The following is a 20188-nucleotide window of genomic DNA, read 5'->3' as shown; positions in this document are numbered from 1 at the left end:
TTTTTTCGACATTTCCCGATGTGGGAAGGAGTTTATAACAGCTCCCCGATAGTATATGGCTTCGACTAGGAGCGGGGCAACTAAAAAGGTGGTAGTGGACCCAAAGAAGGTGCGAGGGAAGAAGAACAAAATGGCGGCAGGCGGAGACCAGGCAGCGTGGATGCAGTGGGCGGAGGAGCAGCAGGAGGGTATCCTGCGCTGCTTCAGAGAGATTAAAGCTGACCTGCTAGAGCCGAGGAAGGCTTCTATTGATAAGCTGTTGGAGACACAGACAGCCCAGGGGGTGGTGATCAGTGAGGCTCGACAAAAGATCTCCGACACAGAGGACGAGATCTTAGTCCTGGCGGTAAAGGTGGAGGTGCACAGGGCGCTCCACAAGAAATGGCAGGAGCGGTTCGAGGAGATGGAGAATCGGTCGACGCAGAAGAATCTGTGGATTCTGGGCCTCCCGGAGGGGCCGGGCGTGGGGGCCTGCGTGGTCACCATGTTGAACTCGCTGATGGGAGCGGGGTCCTTCCAGGGGCCCCTGGAGCTGGAAGGGGCCCATAGAGTGTTGGCGAGGAGGCCCAAGGCTAACGAGCCTCCGCGGGCGGTGCTGGTGAGGTTCCATCGGTTCGTGGATCGGGAGTGTGTGCTCAGGTGGGCCAAGAAGGAGAGGAGCAGCAGGTGGGAGAACGCGGAGGTTCGAATATACCAGGAATGGAGTGCGGAGGTGGCGAAGAGGGGGGCCGGGTACAATCGAGCGAAGGCGGTGCTGCACAGGAAGGCACCTGTGGGTTACCTACAAGGACAGGCGCCATTATTTTGAGTCTGAGGCGTGGGCCTTTGTTCAGGCCAAGAAGTTAGACACAGATTGAGGGTCGGGATGGGCGATTGGGGACTGCGGTTGATGTTATTTTAATTTTTTTTTTTTTTTTTTTTGAGGGTGGGGGGGCCTTTGCTTTGCTCCTGGTTTCTTTTTCTCTGTGTTTTTCTCTTTCAGGTCGGTGAGGGTGGTTGGGGGCGGGTTGGGCACTGTTTTGGTTGGGTTGGTCGGGGGGGGCTCTTGGAGGGGGGTAGGTAAACGGAACTGGGTTGGTGGACGGCGGTCAGATGGGGCCTCGCGGGGAGGGGGAGGTCCGAGTCGGGGGTGAGGGGACCGGGCCTGTAAAAGGAGTTGCGTCAGAGGTGACGGGACCGGGTAGGTGGAAAGCGCGGGTTTTTTCCCGTGCTGAAGACTGGAGGGGGCGGGGCAGGTGCGGGGAAGCGAGGGTTGGTTCCCGCGCTTAGAATGGAAAGGGGAGGGGGAGAGCCTATGGATAGGGAACGGGAGAGAAGGGTGTGTCACACAATGGGAGGAGACGAAGGAGAGGCGGGAGTGGCCGTTTCAGCAGGAGTCAGCTGACTTGCGGAAGTGCAATGGGGGGAGTAAATCAGCTAGGATGGGTCCTAGCCGGGAGGGGGTGGGGGGTGGGGGGGGGGGGGGGTAGAGAATTGAGTTGCTGCTGCTATGGTAAAGGGGGAGCTGGAGCGAGTGGGGTGGGGGGGGTCGAGACGGGGGTATGTCGCTGTGGGGAACGGGCAGAGTGTGGGGTGCGGGCGCGTGGCTGGCCGAGGAGGGGTCATGGCTAGTCGGCAGGGGAGGGGGGGGCGGGTAGCCCCCTGATCCGGCTGATAACCTGGAATGTAAGGGGACTGAATGGGCCGGTTAAGTGGGCCTGCGTATTCGCGCACCTGAAGGGACTCAAGGCGGATGTGGTTATGCTCCAGGAAACACACCTGAAGGTGGCAGACCAGGTAAGATTGAGGAAAGGGTGGGTAGGTCAGGTGTTTCACTCGGGGCTGGATGCCAAAAATCGAGGTGTGGCGATCTTGGTGGGAAAGAAGGTGTCATTCGAGGCAACGAGCATTGTGGCAGATAATGGCGGCAGGTATGCAATGGTAAGTGGTAAGTTGCAGGGAGAGAGGGTGGTACTGGTCAATGTGTATGCCCCGAATTGGGACGATGCGGGTTTTATGCGGCGTATGTTGGGTCGGATCCCAGACTTGGAAGTGGGGGGCCTGATAATGGGGGGAGACTTTAACACGGTGCTGGATCCGGCACTGGGTCGCTCCAGTTCTAGGACAGGTAGGAAGCCGGCGGCGGCTAGAGTGCTGAGGGGGTTTATGGACCAGATGGGAGGGGTGGACCCTTGGAGATTTGCAAGGGCAGGGGCTAGGGAATTTTCATTCTTCTCACATGTAAGGCTTATGCCCGAATCGACCTTTTCATTTTGAGTAGGGCGCTGACAGCGAGAGGAGAGGATACGGAGTATTCGGCAATAGCCATTTCGGACCACGGCCCGCATTGGGTGGACTTGGAGATGGGGGAGGAGAGGGACCAGCGCCCGCTGTGGCGCTTGGAGTTGAGCGAGCGGGTCCGAGGAAGTATAGAGAGGTACTTGGAGACCAACGACAAAGGGGAGGTCCGAGTGGGGACGGTATGGGAGGCGCTGAAGGCGGTGGTGAGGGGAGAGCTGATCTCCATTAGGGCCCACAAGGAGCGGAGGGAGCGGGGGGAGGGAGAGATACTGGTGGGGGAGATGGTGAGGGTAGACAGGAGGTATGCGGAGGTGCCAGGGGAAGGATTGCTGAGGAAGAGGCACAGCCTCCAGGCCGAATTCGACCTGGTGACCACCAGGAAGGCGGAGGTGCAGTGGAGGAAGCCTTCGATAGGGTAGCGTGGGGGTAACTGTGGGAGGTGAAGAGGTTCGGGCTTGGGGAGGGGTTTGTCAGGTGGGTTAGGCTGTTGTAAGAGGTCCCGATAGCGAGTGTGGCCACAAACAGGAGGAGGTCCGAGTGCTTTCGGTTGCACCGAGGGACGAGGCAGGGGTGTCCCCTGTCCCCCCTGCTCTTCGCACTGGCGATTGAACCCCTGGCTATGGCACTGAGGGGGGTCAAGGAACTGGAGGGGGTTGGCGCGGGGTGGAGAGGAGCATGGGGTGTTGCTCTATGCGGACGACCTGCTGCTGTATGTGGCGGACCCGGTGGGGGGTATGCCGGAGGTAATGAGGATTCTTAGGAAATTCGGGGACTTTTCGGGGTACAAGCTCAACATGGGGAAGAGCGAGCTGTTCGTAGTTCAGCTAGGGGACCAGGAGAGGGGGATTGGCGTGCTCCCACTAAAAAGGGCAGAGAGGAGCTTCAGGTATTTGGGGGTCCAGGTGGCCAGGAGCTGAGGGGCCCTGCATAGGCTTAATTTTACAAGGCTGGGGGAGCAAATGGAGGAGGAGTTCAAGAGGTGGGACGCGTTGCCGCTGTCCTTGGCGGGTAGGGTGCAGTCAATCAAAATGACGGTGCTCCCAAGGTTCCTGTTCCAGTGCCTCCCCGTGTTTATCCCGAAGGCTCATTTTAGGCGGGTTAACAGGAGTATAATGGGGTTTGTGTGGGCGCGAGGGACTCCGAGGGTGAGAAGGGTGTTCCTGGAGCGGAGTAGAGATAGGGGGGGACTGGCGCTGCCCAATCTCTGTGGGTATTACTGGGCCACCAATGCGACGATGGTGCGCAAGTGGGTGATGGAGGGGGCTGCATGGAAGAGGCTGGAGACAGCGTCTTTTGTGGGTATGAATCTGGGGGCGCTGGCAACGGCGCCGCTGCCGCTCCCTCCAAGGAGGTATACCACGAGCCCAGTGGTGGCAGCTGCCCTCAAAATTTGGGGGCAGTGGAGGGGGCATAGGGGGGGAAGTTGGGGCCTCGACGTGGACCCCAATACAGGGGAACCACCGGTTCACCCCAGGGAGAACAGGTGGAGGGATTTCGGGGTGGCACAGGGCAGGGATACGAAAGTTGGGGGACCTGTTTGTGGACGGGAAGTTCGCGAGCTTGGGTGAGCTGGAGGAGAAGTACAGGCTTCCCCCGGGGAACACCTTCAGGTACTTACAGGTACATACAGTACAGGACAGCGTGCTCTCGGGAGGGTGGGTGGGAGTGGGGAAGATCTCGGAAACTTACCAGGTGATGCAGGAGGAGGAGGAAGCCTCGGTGGTGAAGGTGAAAGGTAAGTGGGAGGAGGAGTTGGGAGAGGGGATTGAGGAGGGGACGTGGGCAGATGCCCTAGGGAGGGTGAACTCTTCCTCATCGTGCGCGAGGCTCGGCCTCATACAGTTTAAGGTGCTGCACAGGGCACACATGACCGGGACAAGGATGAGCCGGTTTTTTGGGGGTGAGGACAGGTGCGTTAGGTGCTCAGGGAGCTCAGCAAACCACACCCATATGTTCTGGGCATGCCCAGCGCTGGAGGAATTTTGGAAGGGCGTAGCGAGGACGGTGTAGAGGGTGGTAGGATCCAGGGTCAAACCGGGCTGGGGGCTCGCAATATTTGGGGTGGCAGAGGAGCCGGGAGTGCAGGAGGCGAAAGAGGCCGGTATTCTGGCCTTTGCGTCCCTGCGTCAGTGGAAGGATGCGAGGCCCCCAAGTGTGGAATCCTGGATCAGCGATATGGTGGGGTTCATTAAATTGGAGAGGGTGAAATTCGCCTTGAGGGTCGGTTCAAGGGTTCTTTAGGCGGTGGCAACCGTTCTTAGACTTCCTGGCAGAACGGTAGACATTGGTCAATGGCAGCAGCAACTCGGGGGGGGGGGGGGGTTACTTTATTTTTGTTTTTGTTATTTACACTGAAGGGTCTGAGGGGGTGTATATACCTGTTGTGTTAAGTCGGGGTGTTAATGTTAATTTATTATCTATGTACAGGGGGGAGGGGGTATGGAGGGTTGCTTTTCTAGACTGTGTTTTGTACTTAACCCTGTTGGGTTCTTTTTTCATTTTGTTATTGACATTTTATGAAAACCTTAATAAAAATCATTTATTTAAAAAAAGGCTGTGAGGAAGGGATACCACACTCTAGGAGTGATTCCAAGCACAAAGAGGGATATGGTATGCTAAAATAAACTTTATTACTAATACAGGGTCAAAATAACTTGAACCTTATACAAGAAAACAGTTTATAATTAAACAATCAGCAATACAATGAAATAAATCCCAACTGCTATCTTTTACCTTCACTCAAGCAAATCCCACCTTGGGTCAAAATCCACTTTTAAATGCAACTTGTTGTTTTGAGAGCAGCTGCTGGTCTGTTCACAGTCAAATCTTTAACTGAACTCAAAACTGAAAACTCAAATCGGACTGCTGCCCTGGCTCCTCCCATGAACTACATAATCTTCTAAGGCTGTATTTAATTATCTACACCCCAGGGAACCTCATTTATATAAACAAAAATCCATTAGCCCAACTTTTGAGATGCTTTAATTGCATCCGTCTCCAAAAAGCCTACTGCCTTTCAAACCGACAGCAGCAGTCACATACTAACCCAGTCCTTTAACCCATACGGCATGGACTACATCTGAAATCCCAATATTTGTGACACAACAAATTGAAAAACATTAAATTGCCCTTAGTGTTCAAAATTGCCCTTAGTGTTGGGTGGGGTTACTGGGTTATGGGGATCGGGCGGAGGTGTTGACCTTGGGTAGGGTGCTCTTTCCAAGAGCCGGTCCAGTCTCGATGGGCCAAATGGCCTGCTTCTGCACTGTAAATTCTATGTTAATCTATGTTAAAGGTTAAGACAAAAAATTGAAAAAAGGACGAAGATGTTTTCCTGCTCCCAATTACTAAATCAGAACTAAAATAAAATAGAAATGGCACTAAAGCTGTTAAACTCAAACCCATCTATATTATGAATGAGTAAACCCAGATTTTATTACATTACATTAGATTGTGCTGGATCAGATGACAGGTAATGCACTAATGATTAGAAAACAGGTGTACATTTTTTAAAAATCCTCCATTAAAATTAAGAGAACTCTGCATACCAGCTCTTTCAGGAGAGCTGGAAGAATGGGAAGAGAAAGTAGCAATAATTGTCACAATGTTTTGTTAGTCAAATTGGAGAAGTATAGTTATGCAAGCCTGATTCTCATAATAGAGCAGAACACCAAGATCCTTAACTGAATGCAATGTATGTTCGCACTCATTTTGCAGCTTTTAGAAAGAAGACATTGGCACTTCCAAATTATATTTTCCTTGGTGTACCACTTATACATCAAAGTTTACAGAATGTCACCAAGCTTTGGTGAATACATTACCTAGCTAAGTTTAAAGGCCTTGTTTTTGATGTGTTTTCACAGAACGTCACAGACTGTGAAGGTGCATTGTTTGGTAAACTTAAACTTATTCCAAAGAGGCACTTATCGCAGGTTTTGTGTTTGGATAAGGCACAAATGTCCACAAGTCAATGTCAACTGTAGCAGAAGTATGTAACGGATGAAGAAATATGTACAGCTTTCTATACCTTAGATGTGTTACAATATTGAATTGTAAATAAATATCCAAACACCTCATTTTATAAGCTGAAATGTTAAACTACTTGAACAGAACTTTAAAATTTTAAACTGCCCAAGATTGTTAAGCAAGGCTCCTGACAACCCATATTAAGCAACGATGTTCCATTTCCTCAAATGCCCTTAGAAAATGTGAAGGAAAAGGCAACCTCAATTGGAAGGTCAGTTACCTAATTCTGAAGTTAAAGCTTTTTTCTCACGTAAACATATACCCTCCTTTAACATGTTCCCATTAACAACCAATTACTGATCCATAAATCTTCGCAGGTAGAGATATTGCAAGTATCATACTCCATTACACATTCAAAATGCTCGATGGAAAAAAATCCTGGCTTAAATTTGCATTAAAGGAGCCCTGAACTGAATGATATGAATTAATTCAAGTAGGGAAAAGCTACAACTAAAACATCAAAAAGCACCACAATCAAATGCTCAGTCATCCTGGAAGTCGTGTTGATTTACATACAAACAGGCACAAAGGAAAGGCTTGGTTTGTCTATCACGTCTGCTCCAATTACAATGCATCATGACCCCCAGTGCTCTCCCACTGGCAGTCATGCAATCCCCTGGAAGAGGTAACGCAAATAAAAACAATCTTTTTAAAAATAAATTTAGAGTGCCCAATTATTTTTTTTCCAATTAAGGGGCAATTTAGCATGGCCAATCCACCTAACCAGCACATTTTTGGGTTGTGGGGGTGAAACCCACGCAGACATGGGGAGAATGTGCAAACTCCACACGGACAGTGACCCAGGGCTGGTATTCGAACCCAGGTCCTCAGCGCCGTAGTCCCAGTGCTAACTACTGCGCCGCGTGCCACCCAAATAAAAACAATCTTAAACCAATTCAGAGAAACAACATGTGGGAAACTCCTCTGACTCCTCAAGGCAATCAAAATCTGTTCAGAACTTCACAATGGCCATGAGGTAAATATCCAAACATCAAGTCTATCTTTTATATATAGCAACATCAAGAAACTCATTTAGTTCCTTTTGAAACTGTTCCACAGAGTCTGTGCTCATGACATATGCTGGCAACTTGTTGTACACAATGATAACCTTTTGTGTAAGGGAAATCTCCTGAAATTTAAGCCTATATAGCTTACGTCCATGATCCCTTGTTTTCTTTCCTTCATCTAACTAGTTCAAACAGTCTGTCCACACATAGCCTTTGTCATTTTCAACATTTCAATATCAATCCAAAGTCTAACATTTCCTGATGAAAAATAAGACCCAGTTCTTTATGCCTATTATGATAACTGAGGGGGATTTAAACTAGGATTGTTCTACTGAACCTCCTTCAAGTCTTTTCCAGGACCTCGATATGACCATCACGAGAGGATGAAAACTAGACACTATTTCAGATGATTGTTGACATACTGCATTACATATATTAGCAATGAAACTTACACCGTAACATAAAAATATCATAATTTTTAAAAAGAAATTCTCTAAACCTCACATCAACGTGCAGTTTTAGCATTCATTCCTCCCTTTCTTGGGACAGGACTAAGCCTACCTGAGACTAACAACATTAATTCTTTGCTACTTCTTATGCTGTCCTAGGGTTCCATTCCCAAAAAAAGTGCCCCAAAATATGGAGATGTATGATGTAAGGACTCTTTTGGACACCTGTCCAAATGCAAGCAGCACCAGTCCCAGTTGTACATTAACACACTATTGGAAAAGATTATATATGAAAACTGCCTTCTGACACTTGATAGGCCTGCTTTCAAAACCATTATCCTAAACACATGTATTCTTTCAAAAAGCATGAGGCAGGACTGGCTTTAAAATTGGATCTTACCATGTGATGATTGCAGCTTGCAAACGAATTGCTAACGTTGCTGTTATTATGACTGTCAAAAAATGTTGGGATCTGTAGGTGCAGACTCTGTAGAACATATGTGGTTTGCATCTATAAAACAAAGACAAAGAAAACTTCAGTATTAGCTACACACAATGCTCTCTCCCAAAAAGATTATGAATTCTGTTTATAACTTGCTTGTATATGATGCATTGAAGAATTAAATATGTAAAACAGACTTATGACATACACACAGTTTTAATGTTTAAATAATGTACAGTGCATACAATTCAATATTCTGTCCATTAACGGCATACAAATGACATCTGACCTGGAAATAAACTGTCCAGTAAGGAATGAGTGCCAGGAATACTGGAATAATTTTGGCAAAGGACTTCACATCCTCCACCTTGTTCTCTTGAAATCGTCCACCATAGACAGTCTTGGCGAAATCCAGAAAACCTGGTTGAATAGGTGGTGGGTAAATCCTATTGCTCTGGCTGAAAGCAAAAATAAATATTTTATAGTTCCTGTTGCTTACAAAAGTGTTAAATAAACACTATCAGCCTTCAGAATGTGTTAAACAAGAACATCCTGCCAGGAATAGATAAAATTACATTTAATGAAAACACATTATCCAAAGTTCCTTAAAAATACAATAGCTAGGCTAAAGATGCAACATTAAAATATGAAAACAAGTTAAAACAAGTAGCATCCTGATGATTGTTTATCAAAAATATTGATTCTGAGGGGGGCTTGACAGGGTAGATGCCAACAGGAATCTTGAACTAGAAGTCACAGTTTCAAAATAAGTTGGATTTCCCACTTAAGGTGGTGATGAGGAGGGATTTCTTCTCGGAGAATCTTTAGTCGTCTGAATTTTTCCCCAGCAAGTGTTGGAGGCTGGGTCACTGAATATGCCCAAAGCTGAGTCAAGGATTATGGGGGTAAGCAGAAAAATGGAACTAAGGCCATAATCAGATCAGCCATGATCTTATTGAATGGCAGAGCAGGCTCAAGGGCCAAATGGTCTACTCCTGCTCCTATTTCTTATGTTCTAAACTCCCAATGCAATTTAACAGCTTGTGACAAATGTAGGATTGTAGATATATTGGATTATTATTTGGCAATTCAAGAGTTAAAAGCTTTTAGGAGTTAGATGTGAAATTGACCATCAAAAGCTTGAGCTAATGCACTGTTGTTTGAGTAGGAGAAGTCCCTGGGGAGTTAATGTGTTTTCAGCCTTTTCAGATGTCATTGCTGGGTGGAGCTAAGATGTTCAGACAGTGAGAAAGATTTTGAGTCAACTTCTGATCTGGCTAACACGAATCCACAAGTAAGGTCTTTTGTTCCCAAAGTAGGATAATCAAAAAAAAGAATAGTATTTAAAACAGTGCAGACTTATCAGAGGACAGGGGGGGGGGGGGGGGGAAAGAGAGCGGAAATAAACCAGTTGAAACAGCTTCTTGAAGACATCCAGCCAGAGTCTGCAGTGATTTTAACATGAGCCAAATCTGTTCTGGAAAGCAAGTATTACTCTGTGCCATTGGAATGTAGGATGGATTAAGTGCCGTATGTTTTTTTCTTGCTGTTTAATAGCGAGTGGAGTAATATTACGCAAGGGACAATTGTAAGCTATTTTTGGGTGCGAAGTTAAAGATTTTAATACTGTGTTAATAATAAAGTTTGGTTTTAAAAATACCAAATACGTATTTCTTCATGCAGTCACTCCTGGAATAAAGTATTCTTTTTGCACAAGCTTACAAAATAAACTAAAATAATGAGGTTTTGGTCCAGTATCCGAGCCACTGTTGGGGTCTGGTCTGGGATTGTAATAAGCTGTAAAGTGGGACGATAGTGTGGATTTTGAAGTTCAATACAGCATTAACTGTGCTTCTAAAAATGTTTTCCTTTTAAATGTGAACAGTTGAGATACAAGGTCGTATATGAGTGCAAGTTCTTGATGTAACATTATACCAGCACAACTCTTCAAATTCCACATAAAACCCGTTCAGTGCGAATTGTTTTCGCAAACTTTGTACTTGCAAATATGTATAATATGCAATACAAAAAAAGAGCAGAAAGAGACAATTGATGGCACAAACTGGATTAGCCGCACAGCATATCCTCAAAATATAATGTTTAAAATACTAATGATAACCATGCAACCTTTACCTGGGATTTTGTTCATGATTGGGTTTCCTTGAAAAGCAGGAGTAAAAAAGGATCCTGAACAGGTCGGAGAAGGAACTGCCGTCAGGTGGCTTTGAGATGAAGACTGATTTGCCACACGCAAAGGTAAGGAAAGAGATCCCCATGCAAACAGTAGGGATAATATATCCGAGGAGAAAGCTACAATTCTGTTGAATATATGAAATGCCACCCAATGAGACAATGGCGCCCAAATTAATTGACCAATAAAACCAGTTGAAAAAACGACGAGTAGCTTCAGGCCCTCGGTCTTTCACCTGTTGCAGAAAAACAAATCAGTATCACTGTACCAAAATTTCAGTCACATGAACCATCTTACCGTCACCATGCACAAAATGTTTGAAATACAAAACACTATAAAATACTATACAAGTAGTATGATACAATAGAAGAAAATGGCTTTAGAATTTGCAATCTTATGGATCAATTGGCAGCTTCTCCTCTTTTACGTCCTCGGACAAGCATTAAGCTGTTAGCTTTGACACAGTGGTTGCATTCTCACTTCAGGGTCAGAAGGGAATTGGTGTAAGTCCAATTTCAGAGACTTAAGCACATAATCAAGCTTGACAGTACAGTCTTGATGGTGTGCTGCACTGTTGGAGCTGGTGTCTTTCTGATGACACTTTAATCAAAGCTTCATCTATCCTCTCAAAAGTTCCTGCAAGCAGCAGAATTCTCCCTGGATCCTAATATTTATCCCTTAACCAATTTCTAAATCATATCATCCCCTCAAGAGTCAGCAACAACTTAGTGGGGGCTAAAAGCGCAGAGAAAGAGAGAGTAGGAGTTCACTCCGAGGGTCTGTGAGAACAGCGGGGACTAAAATCGTAGAGCGAGAGAGAGCGAGATTGAGAGAGAGCAGGAGTTCACTCCGAGAGTCAGTGAGGACAGCAAAGGGCTAAAAGCACGGGGAGTGAGAGCGGGAGCACACTCCAAGAGTCAGTGAGGACAGCAGGGATAGCGGGGGCTAAAAGCGCAGACAGAGAATGTTATGGCACCCTGGGCCAGTGCGTGCTCAATTACCTCCCCCACTTGACCCAGAGGCGCAACACAGTTGAAATTAGCTTGTATTTTAAACTAATCGATGTCTTCGGCTGACAATAAGTAGTCATAAGGTTTGTCAATTCAAACAAATAACTTTTTATTAACAGTAACTATAATTAAAAAGGCAACAAGTATAACTGGTTAATCACAATCAAATCTCTAACCCCACCCCTTTAACCCCACCCCTTTAACTCACTCCACCCTCTACATGCACACACAGACAAACAAACACAGAGGGGAAAGAGGGGTGTAAAATAATGATGAAAGTAAAAGAATAACAGTCGTTGATCAGATGGACACGTTCCAGTTGGTTTCATTTTCAATCCAGGCCATCAGGTGCGTGTTAGCTTTTCTTTCGAATGTAATGGTTTTCGCTACAGACTCAGAGAAATAGGCGAGTGAGAGCGAGAGAGACAACTTGTTCTTTCAGGGTCTAAAAGCTTCTGCCTTTAGACAGTAGTCAGTGGAGCAGAGGGAGAGCTGCTTTCGCCTAGAGGGTTCAGTGGCTTCCCTTGAATCCCAACCTGACAGGTTGGTTGCCAGGCTCAATAATAATAATCTTTATTAGTCTCAAAAGGAGGCTTACATTAACACTGCAATGAAGTTACTGTGAAAATCTCTTAGTCGGCACACTCGGCGCCTGTTTGGGTACACAAAGGGAGAGTTCAGAATGTCCAATACACCAAAAAAAACACCTCTTTTGGGTCTTGAGGGAGGGGTTGAGGGAGAGAGAGAGCGGGGGTGTGGGAGAGAGAGAGGGCGAGAGAGAGAGAGGGCGAGAGAGAGAGAGAGAGAGGGCGAGAGAGAGAGAGAGGGCGAGAGAGAGAGAGAGGGCGAGAGAGAGGGCGAGAGAGAGAGAGAGAGAGGGCGAGAGAGAGAGAGAGGGCGAGAGAGAGAGAGGGAAAGAGAGAGAGGGCGAGAGAGAGAGAGAGGGCGAGAGAGAGAGAGAGGGCGAGAGAGAGAGGGCGAGAGAGAGAGGGCGAGAGAGAGAGGGCGTGAGAGGGCGAGAGGGCGTGAGAGGGCGTGAGAGGGCGAGAGGGCGTGAGAGGGCGAGAGGGCGTGAGAGGGCGAGAGGGCGCGAGAGGGCGCGAGAGGGCGCGAGAGGGCGCGAGGGGGCGCGAGAGAGCGAGAGGGGGCGCGAGAGAGCGAGAGGGGGCGCGAGAGAGCGAGAGGGGGCGCGAGAGAGCGAGAGGGGGCGCGAGAGAGCGAGAGGGGGCGCGAGAGAGCGAGAGGGGGCGCGAGAGAGCGAGAGGGGGCGCGAGAGAGCGAGAGGGGGCGCGAGAGAGCGAGAGGGGGCGCGAGAGAGCGAGAGGGGGCGCGAGAGAGCGAGAGGGGGCGCGAGAGAGCGAGAGGGGGCGCGAGAGAGCGAGAGGGGGCGCGAGAGAGCGAGAGGGGGCGCGAGAGAGCGAGAGGGGGCGCGAGAGAGCGAGAGGGGGCGCGAGAGAGCGAGAGGGGGCGCGAGAGAGCGAGAGGGGGCGCGAGAGAGCGAGAGGGGGCGCGAGAGAGCGAGAGGGGGCGCGAGAGAGCGAGAGGGGGCGCGAGAGAGCGAGAGGGGGCGCGAGAGAGCGAGAGGGGGCGCGAGAGAGCGAGAGGGGGCGCGAGAGAGCGAGAGGGGGCGCGAGAGAGCGAGAGGGGGCGCGAGAGAGCGAGAGGGGGCGCGAGAGAGCGGGAGGGGGCGCGAGAGAGCGGGAGGGGGCGCGAGAGAGCGGGAGGGGGCGCGAGAGAGCGGGAGGGGGCGCGAGAGAGCGGAGGGGGCGCGAGAGAGCGGGAGGGGGCGCGAGAGAGGCGAGAGGGGGGCGCGAGAGAGCGAGAGGGGGCGCGAGAGGGGGCGCGAGAGGGGGCGCGAGAGGGGGCGCGAGAGGGGGCGCGAGAGGGGGCGCGAGAGGGGGCGCGAGAGGGGGCGCGAGAGGGGGCGCGAGAGGGGGCGCGAGAGGGGGGCGCGAGAGGGGGCGCGAGAGGGGGCGCGAGAGGGGGCGCGAGAGGGGGCGCGAGAGGGGGCGCGAGAGGGGGCGCGAGAGGGGGCGCGAGAGGGGGCGCGAGAGGGGCGCGAGAGGGGGCGCGAGAGGGGGCGCGAGAGGGGGCGCGAGAGGGGGCGCGAGAGGGGGCGCGAGAGGGGGCGCGAGAGGGGGCGCGAGAGGGGGCGCGAGAGGGGGCGCGAGAGGGGGCGCGAGAGGGGGCGCGAGAGGGGGCGCGAGAGGGGGCGCGAGAGGGGGGCGCGAGAGAGGGGAGAGGGGGCGCGAGAGAGGGAGAGGGGGCGCGAGAGAGGGAGAGGGGGCGCGAGAGAGGGAGAGGGGGCGCGAGAGAGGGAGAGGGGGCGCGAGAGAGGGAGAGGGGGCGCGAGAGAGGAGAGGGGGCGCGAGAGAGGGAGAGGGGGCGCGAGAGAGGGAGAGGGGGCGCGAGAGAGGGAGAGGGGGCGCGAGAGAGGGAGAGGGGGCGCGAGAGAGGGAGAGGGGCGCGAGAGAGGGAGAGGGGGCGCGAGAGAGGAGAGGGGGGCGCGAGAGAGGGAGAGGGGGCGCGAGAGAGGGAGAGGGGGGCGCGAGAGAGGGAGAGGGGGCGCGAGAGAGGGAGAGGGGGCGCGAGAGAGGGAGAGGGGGCGCGAGAGAGGGAGAGGGGGCGCGAGAGAGGGAGAGGGGGCGCGAGAGAGGGAGAGGGGGCGCGAGAGAGGGAGAGGGGGCGCGAGAGAGGGAGAGGGGGCGCGAGAGAGGGAGAGGGGGCGCGAGAGAGGGAGAGGGGGCGCGAGAGAGGGGAGAGGGGGCGCGAGAGAGGGGAGAGGGGGCGCGAGAGAGGGAGAGGGGGCGCGAGAGAGGGAGAGGGGGCGCGAGAGAGGGAGAGGGGGGCGCGAGAGAGGGAGAGGGGGCGCGAGAGAGGGAGAGGGGGCGCGAGAGAGGGAGAGGGGGCGCGAGAGAGGGAGAGGGGGCGCGAGAGAGGGAGAGGGGGCGCGAGAGAGGGAGAGGGGGCGCGAGAGAGGGAGAGGGGGCGCGAGAGAGGGAGAGGGGCGCGAGAGAGGGAGAGGGGGCGCGAGAGAGGGAGAGGGGGCGCGAGAGAGGGAGAGGGGGGCGCGAGAGAGGGAGAGGGGGCGCGAGAGAGGGAGAGGGGGCGCGAGAGAGGAGAGGGGGCGCGAGAGAGGGAGAGGGGCGCGAGAGAGGGAGAGGGGGCGCGAGAGAGGGAGAGGGGGCGCGAGAGAGGGAGAGGGGCGCGAGAGAGGGAGAGGGGGCGCGAGAGAGGGAGAGGGGGCGCGAGAGAGGGAGAGGGGGCGCGAGAGAGGGAGAGGGGGCGCGAGAGAGGGAGAGGGGGCGCGAGAGAGGGAGAGGGGGCGCGAGAGAGGGAGAGGGGGCGCGAGAGAGCGAGAGGGGGCGCGAGAGAGCGAGAGGGGCGCGAGAGAGCGAGAGGGGCGCGAGAGAGCGAGAGGGGCGCGAGAGAGCGAGAGGGGGCGCGAGAGAGCGAGAGGGGGCGCGAGAGGGGCGCGAGAGAGCGCGAGAGGGGGCGCGAGAGAGCGAGAGGGGGCGCGAGAGAGCGAGAGGGGGCGCGAGAGAGCGAGAGGGGGCGCGAGAGAGCGAGAGGGGGCGCGAGAGAGCGAGAGGGGGCGCGAGAGAGCGAGAGGGGGCGCGAGAGAGCGAGAGGGGGCGCGAGAGAGCGAGAGGGGGCGCGAGAGAGCGAGAGGGGGCGCGAGAGAGCGAGAGGGGGCGCGAGAGAGCGAGAGGGGGCGCGAGAGAGCGAGAGGGGGGCGCGAGAGAGCGAGAGGGGGCGCGAGAGAGCGAGAGGGGGCGCGAGAGAGCGAGAGGGGGCGCGAGAGAGCGAGAGGGGGCGCGAGAGAGCGAGAGGGGGCGCGAGAGAGCGAGAGGGGGCGCGAGAGAGCGAGAGGGGGCGCGAGAGAGCGAGAGGGGGCGCGAGAGAGCGAGAGGGGGCGCGAGAGAGCGAGAGGGGGCGCGAGAGAGCGAGAGGGGGCGCGAGAGAGCGAGAGGGGGCGCGAGAGAGCGAGAGGGGCGCGAGAGAGCGAGAGGGGGCGCGAGAGAGCGAGAGGGGGCGCGAGAGAGCGAGAGGGGGCGCGAGAGAGCGAGAGGGGGCGCGAGAGAGCGAGAGGGGGCGCGAGAGAGCGAGAGGGGGCGCGAGAGAGCGAGAGGGGGCGCGAGAGAGCGAGAGGGGGCGCGAGAGAGCGAGAGGGGGCGCGAGAGAGCGAGAGGGGGCGCGAGAGGGCGCGAGAGAGCGAGAGGGGGCGCGAGAGAGCGAGAGGGGGCGCGAGAGAGCGAGAGGGGGCGCGAGAGAGCGAGAGGGGGCGCGAGAGAGCGAGAGGGGGCGCGAGAGAGCGAGAGGGGGCGCGAGAGAGCGAGAGGGGGCGCGAGAGAGCGAGAGGGGGCGCGAGAGAGCGAGAGGGGGCGCGAGAGAGCGAGAGGGGGCGCGAGAGAGCGAGAGGGGGCGCGAGAGAGCGAGAGGGGCGCGAGAGAGCGAGAGGGGGCGCGAGAGAGCGAGAGGGGGCGCGAGAGAGCGAGAGGGGGCGCGAGAGAGCGAGAGGGGGCGCGAGAGAGCGAGAGGGGGCGCGAGAGAGCGAGAGGGGGCGCGAGAGAGCGAGAGGGGGCGCGAGAGAGCGAGAGGGGGCGCGAGAGAGCGAGAGGGGGCGCGAGAGAGCGAGAGGGGGCGCGAGAGAGCGAGAGGGGGCGCGAGAGAGCGAGAGGGGGCGCGAGAGAGCGAGAGGGGGCGCGAGAGAGCGAGAGGGGGGCGAGAGAGCGAGAGGGGGCGCGAGAGAGCGAGAGGGGGCGCGAGAGAGCGAGAGGGGGCGCGAGAGAGCGAGAGGGGGCGCGAGAGAGCGAGAGGGGGCGCGAGAGAGCGAGAGGGGGCGCGAGAGAGCGAGAGGGGGCGCGAGAGAGCGAGAGGGGGCGCGAGAGAGCGAGAGGGGGCGCGAGAGAGCGAGAGGGGGCGCGAGAGAGCGAGAGGGGGCGCGAGAGAGCGAGAGGGGGCGCGAGAGAGCGAGAGGGGGCGCGAGAGAGCGAGAGGGGGCGCGAGAGAGCGAGAGGGGGCGCGAGAGAGCGAGAGGGGGCGCGAGAGAGCGAGAGGGGGCGCGAGAGAGCGAGAGGGGGCGCGAGAGAGCGAGAGGGGGCGCGAGAGAGCGAGAGGGGGCGCGAGAGAGCGAGAGGGGGCGCGAGAGAGCGAGAGGGGGCGCGAGAGAGCGAGAGGGGGCGCGAGAGAGCGAGAGGGGGCGCGAGAGAGCGAGAGGGGGCGCGAGAGAGCGAGAGGGGGCGCGAGAGAGCGAGAGGGGGCGCGAGAGAGCGAGAGGGGGCGCGAGAGAGCGAGAGGGGGCGCGAGAGAGCGAGAGGGGGCGCGAGAGAGCGAGAGGGGGCGCGAGAGAGCGAGAGGGGGCGCGAGAGAGCGAGAGGGGGCGCGAGAGAGCGAGAGGGGGGCGCGAGAGAGCGAGAGGGGGCGCGAGAGAGCGAGAGGGGGCGCGAGAGAGCGAGAGGGGGCGCGAGAGAGCGAGAGGGGGCGCGAGAGAGCGAGAGGGGGCGCGAGAGAGCGAGAGGGGGGCGCGAGAGAGCGAGAGGGGGCGCGAGAGAGCGAGAGGGGGCGCGTGAGAGCGAGAGGGGGCGCGAGAGAGCGAGAGGGGGCGCGAGAGAGCGAGAGGGGGCGCGAGAGAGCGAGAGGGGGGCGCGAGAGAGCGAGAGGGGGGCGCGAGAGAGCGAGAGGGGGCGCGAGAGAGCGAGAGGGGGCGCGAGAGAGCGAGAGGGGGCGCGAGAGAGCGAGAGGGGGCGCGAGAGAGCGAGAGGGGGCGCGAGAGAGCGAGAGGGGGCGCGAGAGAGCGAGAGGGGGCGCGAGAGAGCGAGAGGGGGCGCGAGAGAGCGAGAGGGGGCGCGAGAGAGCGAGAGGGGGCGCGAGAGAGCGAGAGGGGGCGCGAGAGAGCGAGAGGGGGCGCGAGAGAGGGCGCGAGAGAGCGAGAGGGGGCGCGAGAGAGCGAGAGGGGGCGCGAGAGAGCGAGAGGGGGCGCGAGAGAGCGAGAGGGGGCGCGAGAGAGCGAGAGGGGGCGCGAGAGAGCGAGAGGGGGCGCGAGAGAGCGAGAGGGGGCGCGAGAGAGCGAGAGGGGGCGCGAGAGAGCGAGAGGGGGCGCGAGAGAGCGAGAGGGGGCGCGAGAGAGCGAGAGGGGGCGCGAGAGAGCGAGAGGGGGCGCGAGAGAGCGAGAGGGGGCGCGAGAGAGCGAGAGGGGGCGCGAGAGAGTGAGAGGGGGCGCGAGAGAGTGAGAGGGGGCGCGAGAGAGTGAGAGTACAGAACTAGAGTAGGGTATAGTAAGTCACTAGAGGGGGCCAGAGTAAGGGGTAAAGTTAAAAAGCCTAAACCAGGATCAATGTACATTTATGTAAATGAGCGGAGTGTGGTTAATAAGATTGGTGAACTACGGGCACAGGTTCACAAATGTAATTATGATTAGAAGCAAGAAAGGAAGAAAAGGGGAGGGGAAGTTGTATTGATTCAAGATGGTATTACAGCATTGGAAAGAGATGATGTTCCAGAGGACAGAATTTCTCTGTAGAGGAAACAAATGGAAAAGGTGCAATAATGTTGATTGTTGTGGTATACAGACAATAAATTAGTGGAAGGGATGTAAAAGAACAAATTTGCAAAGAAATTACAGAGAGGTGCAAGAATTATAGAGTCATTATAATGGGTGACTTCAATTATCCAAGTGTAGACTGGAATAGGAATAGTGCAAAAGTACAAGAGGGGCAGGAATTCCTGTAGGATGTTGAAAATCAATTCTGCAGCAGTACATTTCCGGTTAAACAGGAGGGCAGGCACTGTCGGACCTGCTTCTGGGGAATGGGTTGGTCCAAGTGGATCAAATAACAGTGGGAGAGCATTTCGGGGACAGTGACCATTGTATCACAAGGTTTACGTTGGTCATGGACAAGGACACGGGGCAATCCAGAGCAAGGATAATTATATGGGGGAAAATCAACTTTGATGCAATGAGAATGCATCCGAGTCGAGCGAGTTGGAGTTAAATGTTGGCGGAAAAGACTGTGGCTGAACAATGGGCTACTTTCAAAGAGGCAGTATTGCAGGAAATGTAAAGGTATATTTCCTTAGGTAGGTCAAATCAAACCTGGAGCAGACTGGATGATAGGTAGAGAGTTAGAGGTGAAGTTGGAAAGGAAGTAGTACATGTATGACAGGTAGAAAATACAATGGAGAATCAGGCTGGCCAGAAGGGAATTGAAAAAAGGCAAGGAGGGAGCAAAAAAAAGATACTAGCAGCTAACTGTCATGTGAGAGTACCTTTAAGACATGGATGTTTAAGCAATGTACCTTTAAGAAAACAGTGATGTCAGAGAGTGGGTGGAGCTCAGGTCAACCATTTTGCAGTTTAGTTTTGCAGTTTTGAAAAGAGCTTGGGAGTGTGTGTTTGCAGTGAGATGGATCTCTGCCATAAAAGACTATCTCTGGATCATTTGGGTGATTTAAACTCATAATAGGGGGTTGGATAGGGTGGACAGTGAGAGCCTTCTCCCGCGGATGGATATGGCTGGCACGAGGGGACATAACTTTAAACTGAGGGGTAATAGATATAGGACAGAGGTCAGAGGTAGGTTCTTTACGCAAAGAGTAGTGAGGCCGTGGAATGCCCTACCTGCTACAGTAGTGAACTCGCCAACATTGAGGGCATTTAAAAGTTTATTGGATAAACATATGGATGATAATGGCATAGTGTAGGTTAGATGGCTTTTGTTTCGGTGCAACATCGTGGGCCGAAGGGCCTGTACTGCGCTGTATTGTTCTATGTTCTAATAGTAAAGCCTTTAATCTGATGTGATTCCGTTTAAAGGTGTTAAGTCTCTTGGAAGTTTGAAGGAACATTTTGAGGAATTATTTACTGTTGCAATATTTTCTGAGTTATCTTTGAAGTAAGGGGTGTTAAGAGATCCAATGTTTATTCAAGATGTTAAGTTGAGTTCATGGAATAAACATTGTTTTGTGTTTAAAAACCTACGTGTCCATAATTGTAATCCCACTCCTCGGGAACAAGCCGTGTGCTAGGAAAAGCAACAAATACATTAAAGGGAGAGGTTGGTTGAACTCCATGATACATTTTGGGGTTCTGAAAACGCCTCTCCCATAACAATTGGGGGCTCGAGGAGGATAAAAGTCTATCTATTGGATTGGCTTTTGTGAACTTAAAGACAGTGAAGGATTATTGCTTTTCAGGTGTGGTATTTTAGTTTAAGTGGAGAGAGTGTTGTGAATAGAGAATGTCTCACGTAGTACGTTACGGACAGAAAGGAAAAGCAGACTGTTAGATTTGGCAAGAACATTGCTGTTAACATTACCTGACAAAATGTGAAAAGATGAGGTAATTATGGCGGTGGTTAAGCATTTAAAGTTGCCTGAGATACAGTTTGACTCATTGGAAATGGCAAAAATTCAGTTGCAAATTAAACAAATGGACCATGAGAAAGAATTAAAGCGGCTTGAATAAGAGAGTGAGAGGAAAAAGAAAGAGAGAGAGGAAAAAGAAAAGGAGAGAGAAGAAAGGAGAAAACAAAGAATAGCCCTAACAGAACAAAAACAAAAAGAAAGGGAGATACAGATCAGGGAAAAAGATAAAGAGAGGGAGCTTGAACTTCAGAAAATGGCCATGAAACATGACAATCAGTTAAAATTGGCAGACGTAAAGGGAAACATATAGTTGGATGATGGTGAGGAGGAGAGTGAGAAAGAGCGTCATAGTCGAAGGCTTGGTGGGAATCGATTTAAATATGTCCAAGCATTGCCAAGGTTTGACGAGAAGGAAG

General features: G+C 53.6%; 1 protein-coding gene across 1 annotated transcript in view; it reads right to left on the bottom strand.

Annotated features, from left to right (window-relative positions):
- slc15a4 (solute carrier family 15 member 4) overlaps positions 1 to 20188 on the bottom strand; it is a 138231-nt gene that overhangs the window by 103406 nt on the left and 14637 nt on the right. The window contains exons 2-4 of the mRNA XM_072495770.1: positions 10338 to 10630; positions 8494 to 8662; positions 8163 to 8273 (exon numbers count right to left, since the gene is read on the bottom strand). Coding sequence (XP_072351871.1) covers positions 8163 to 8273; positions 8494 to 8662; positions 10338 to 10630 — 573 coding nt within the window. The remainder of the gene's footprint in view (positions 1 to 8162; positions 8274 to 8493; positions 8663 to 10337; positions 10631 to 20188) is intronic.

This window comes from Scyliorhinus torazame, chromosome 1, assembly GCF_047496885.1.
Source record: "Scyliorhinus torazame isolate Kashiwa2021f chromosome 1, sScyTor2.1, whole genome shotgun sequence".
NCBI lineage: Eukaryota > Metazoa > Chordata > Chondrichthyes > Carcharhiniformes > Scyliorhinidae > Scyliorhinus > Scyliorhinus torazame.
The sequence above is the reverse complement of the archived record's forward strand: the minus strand, read 5'-3'. Positions and strand labels throughout refer to the sequence as shown.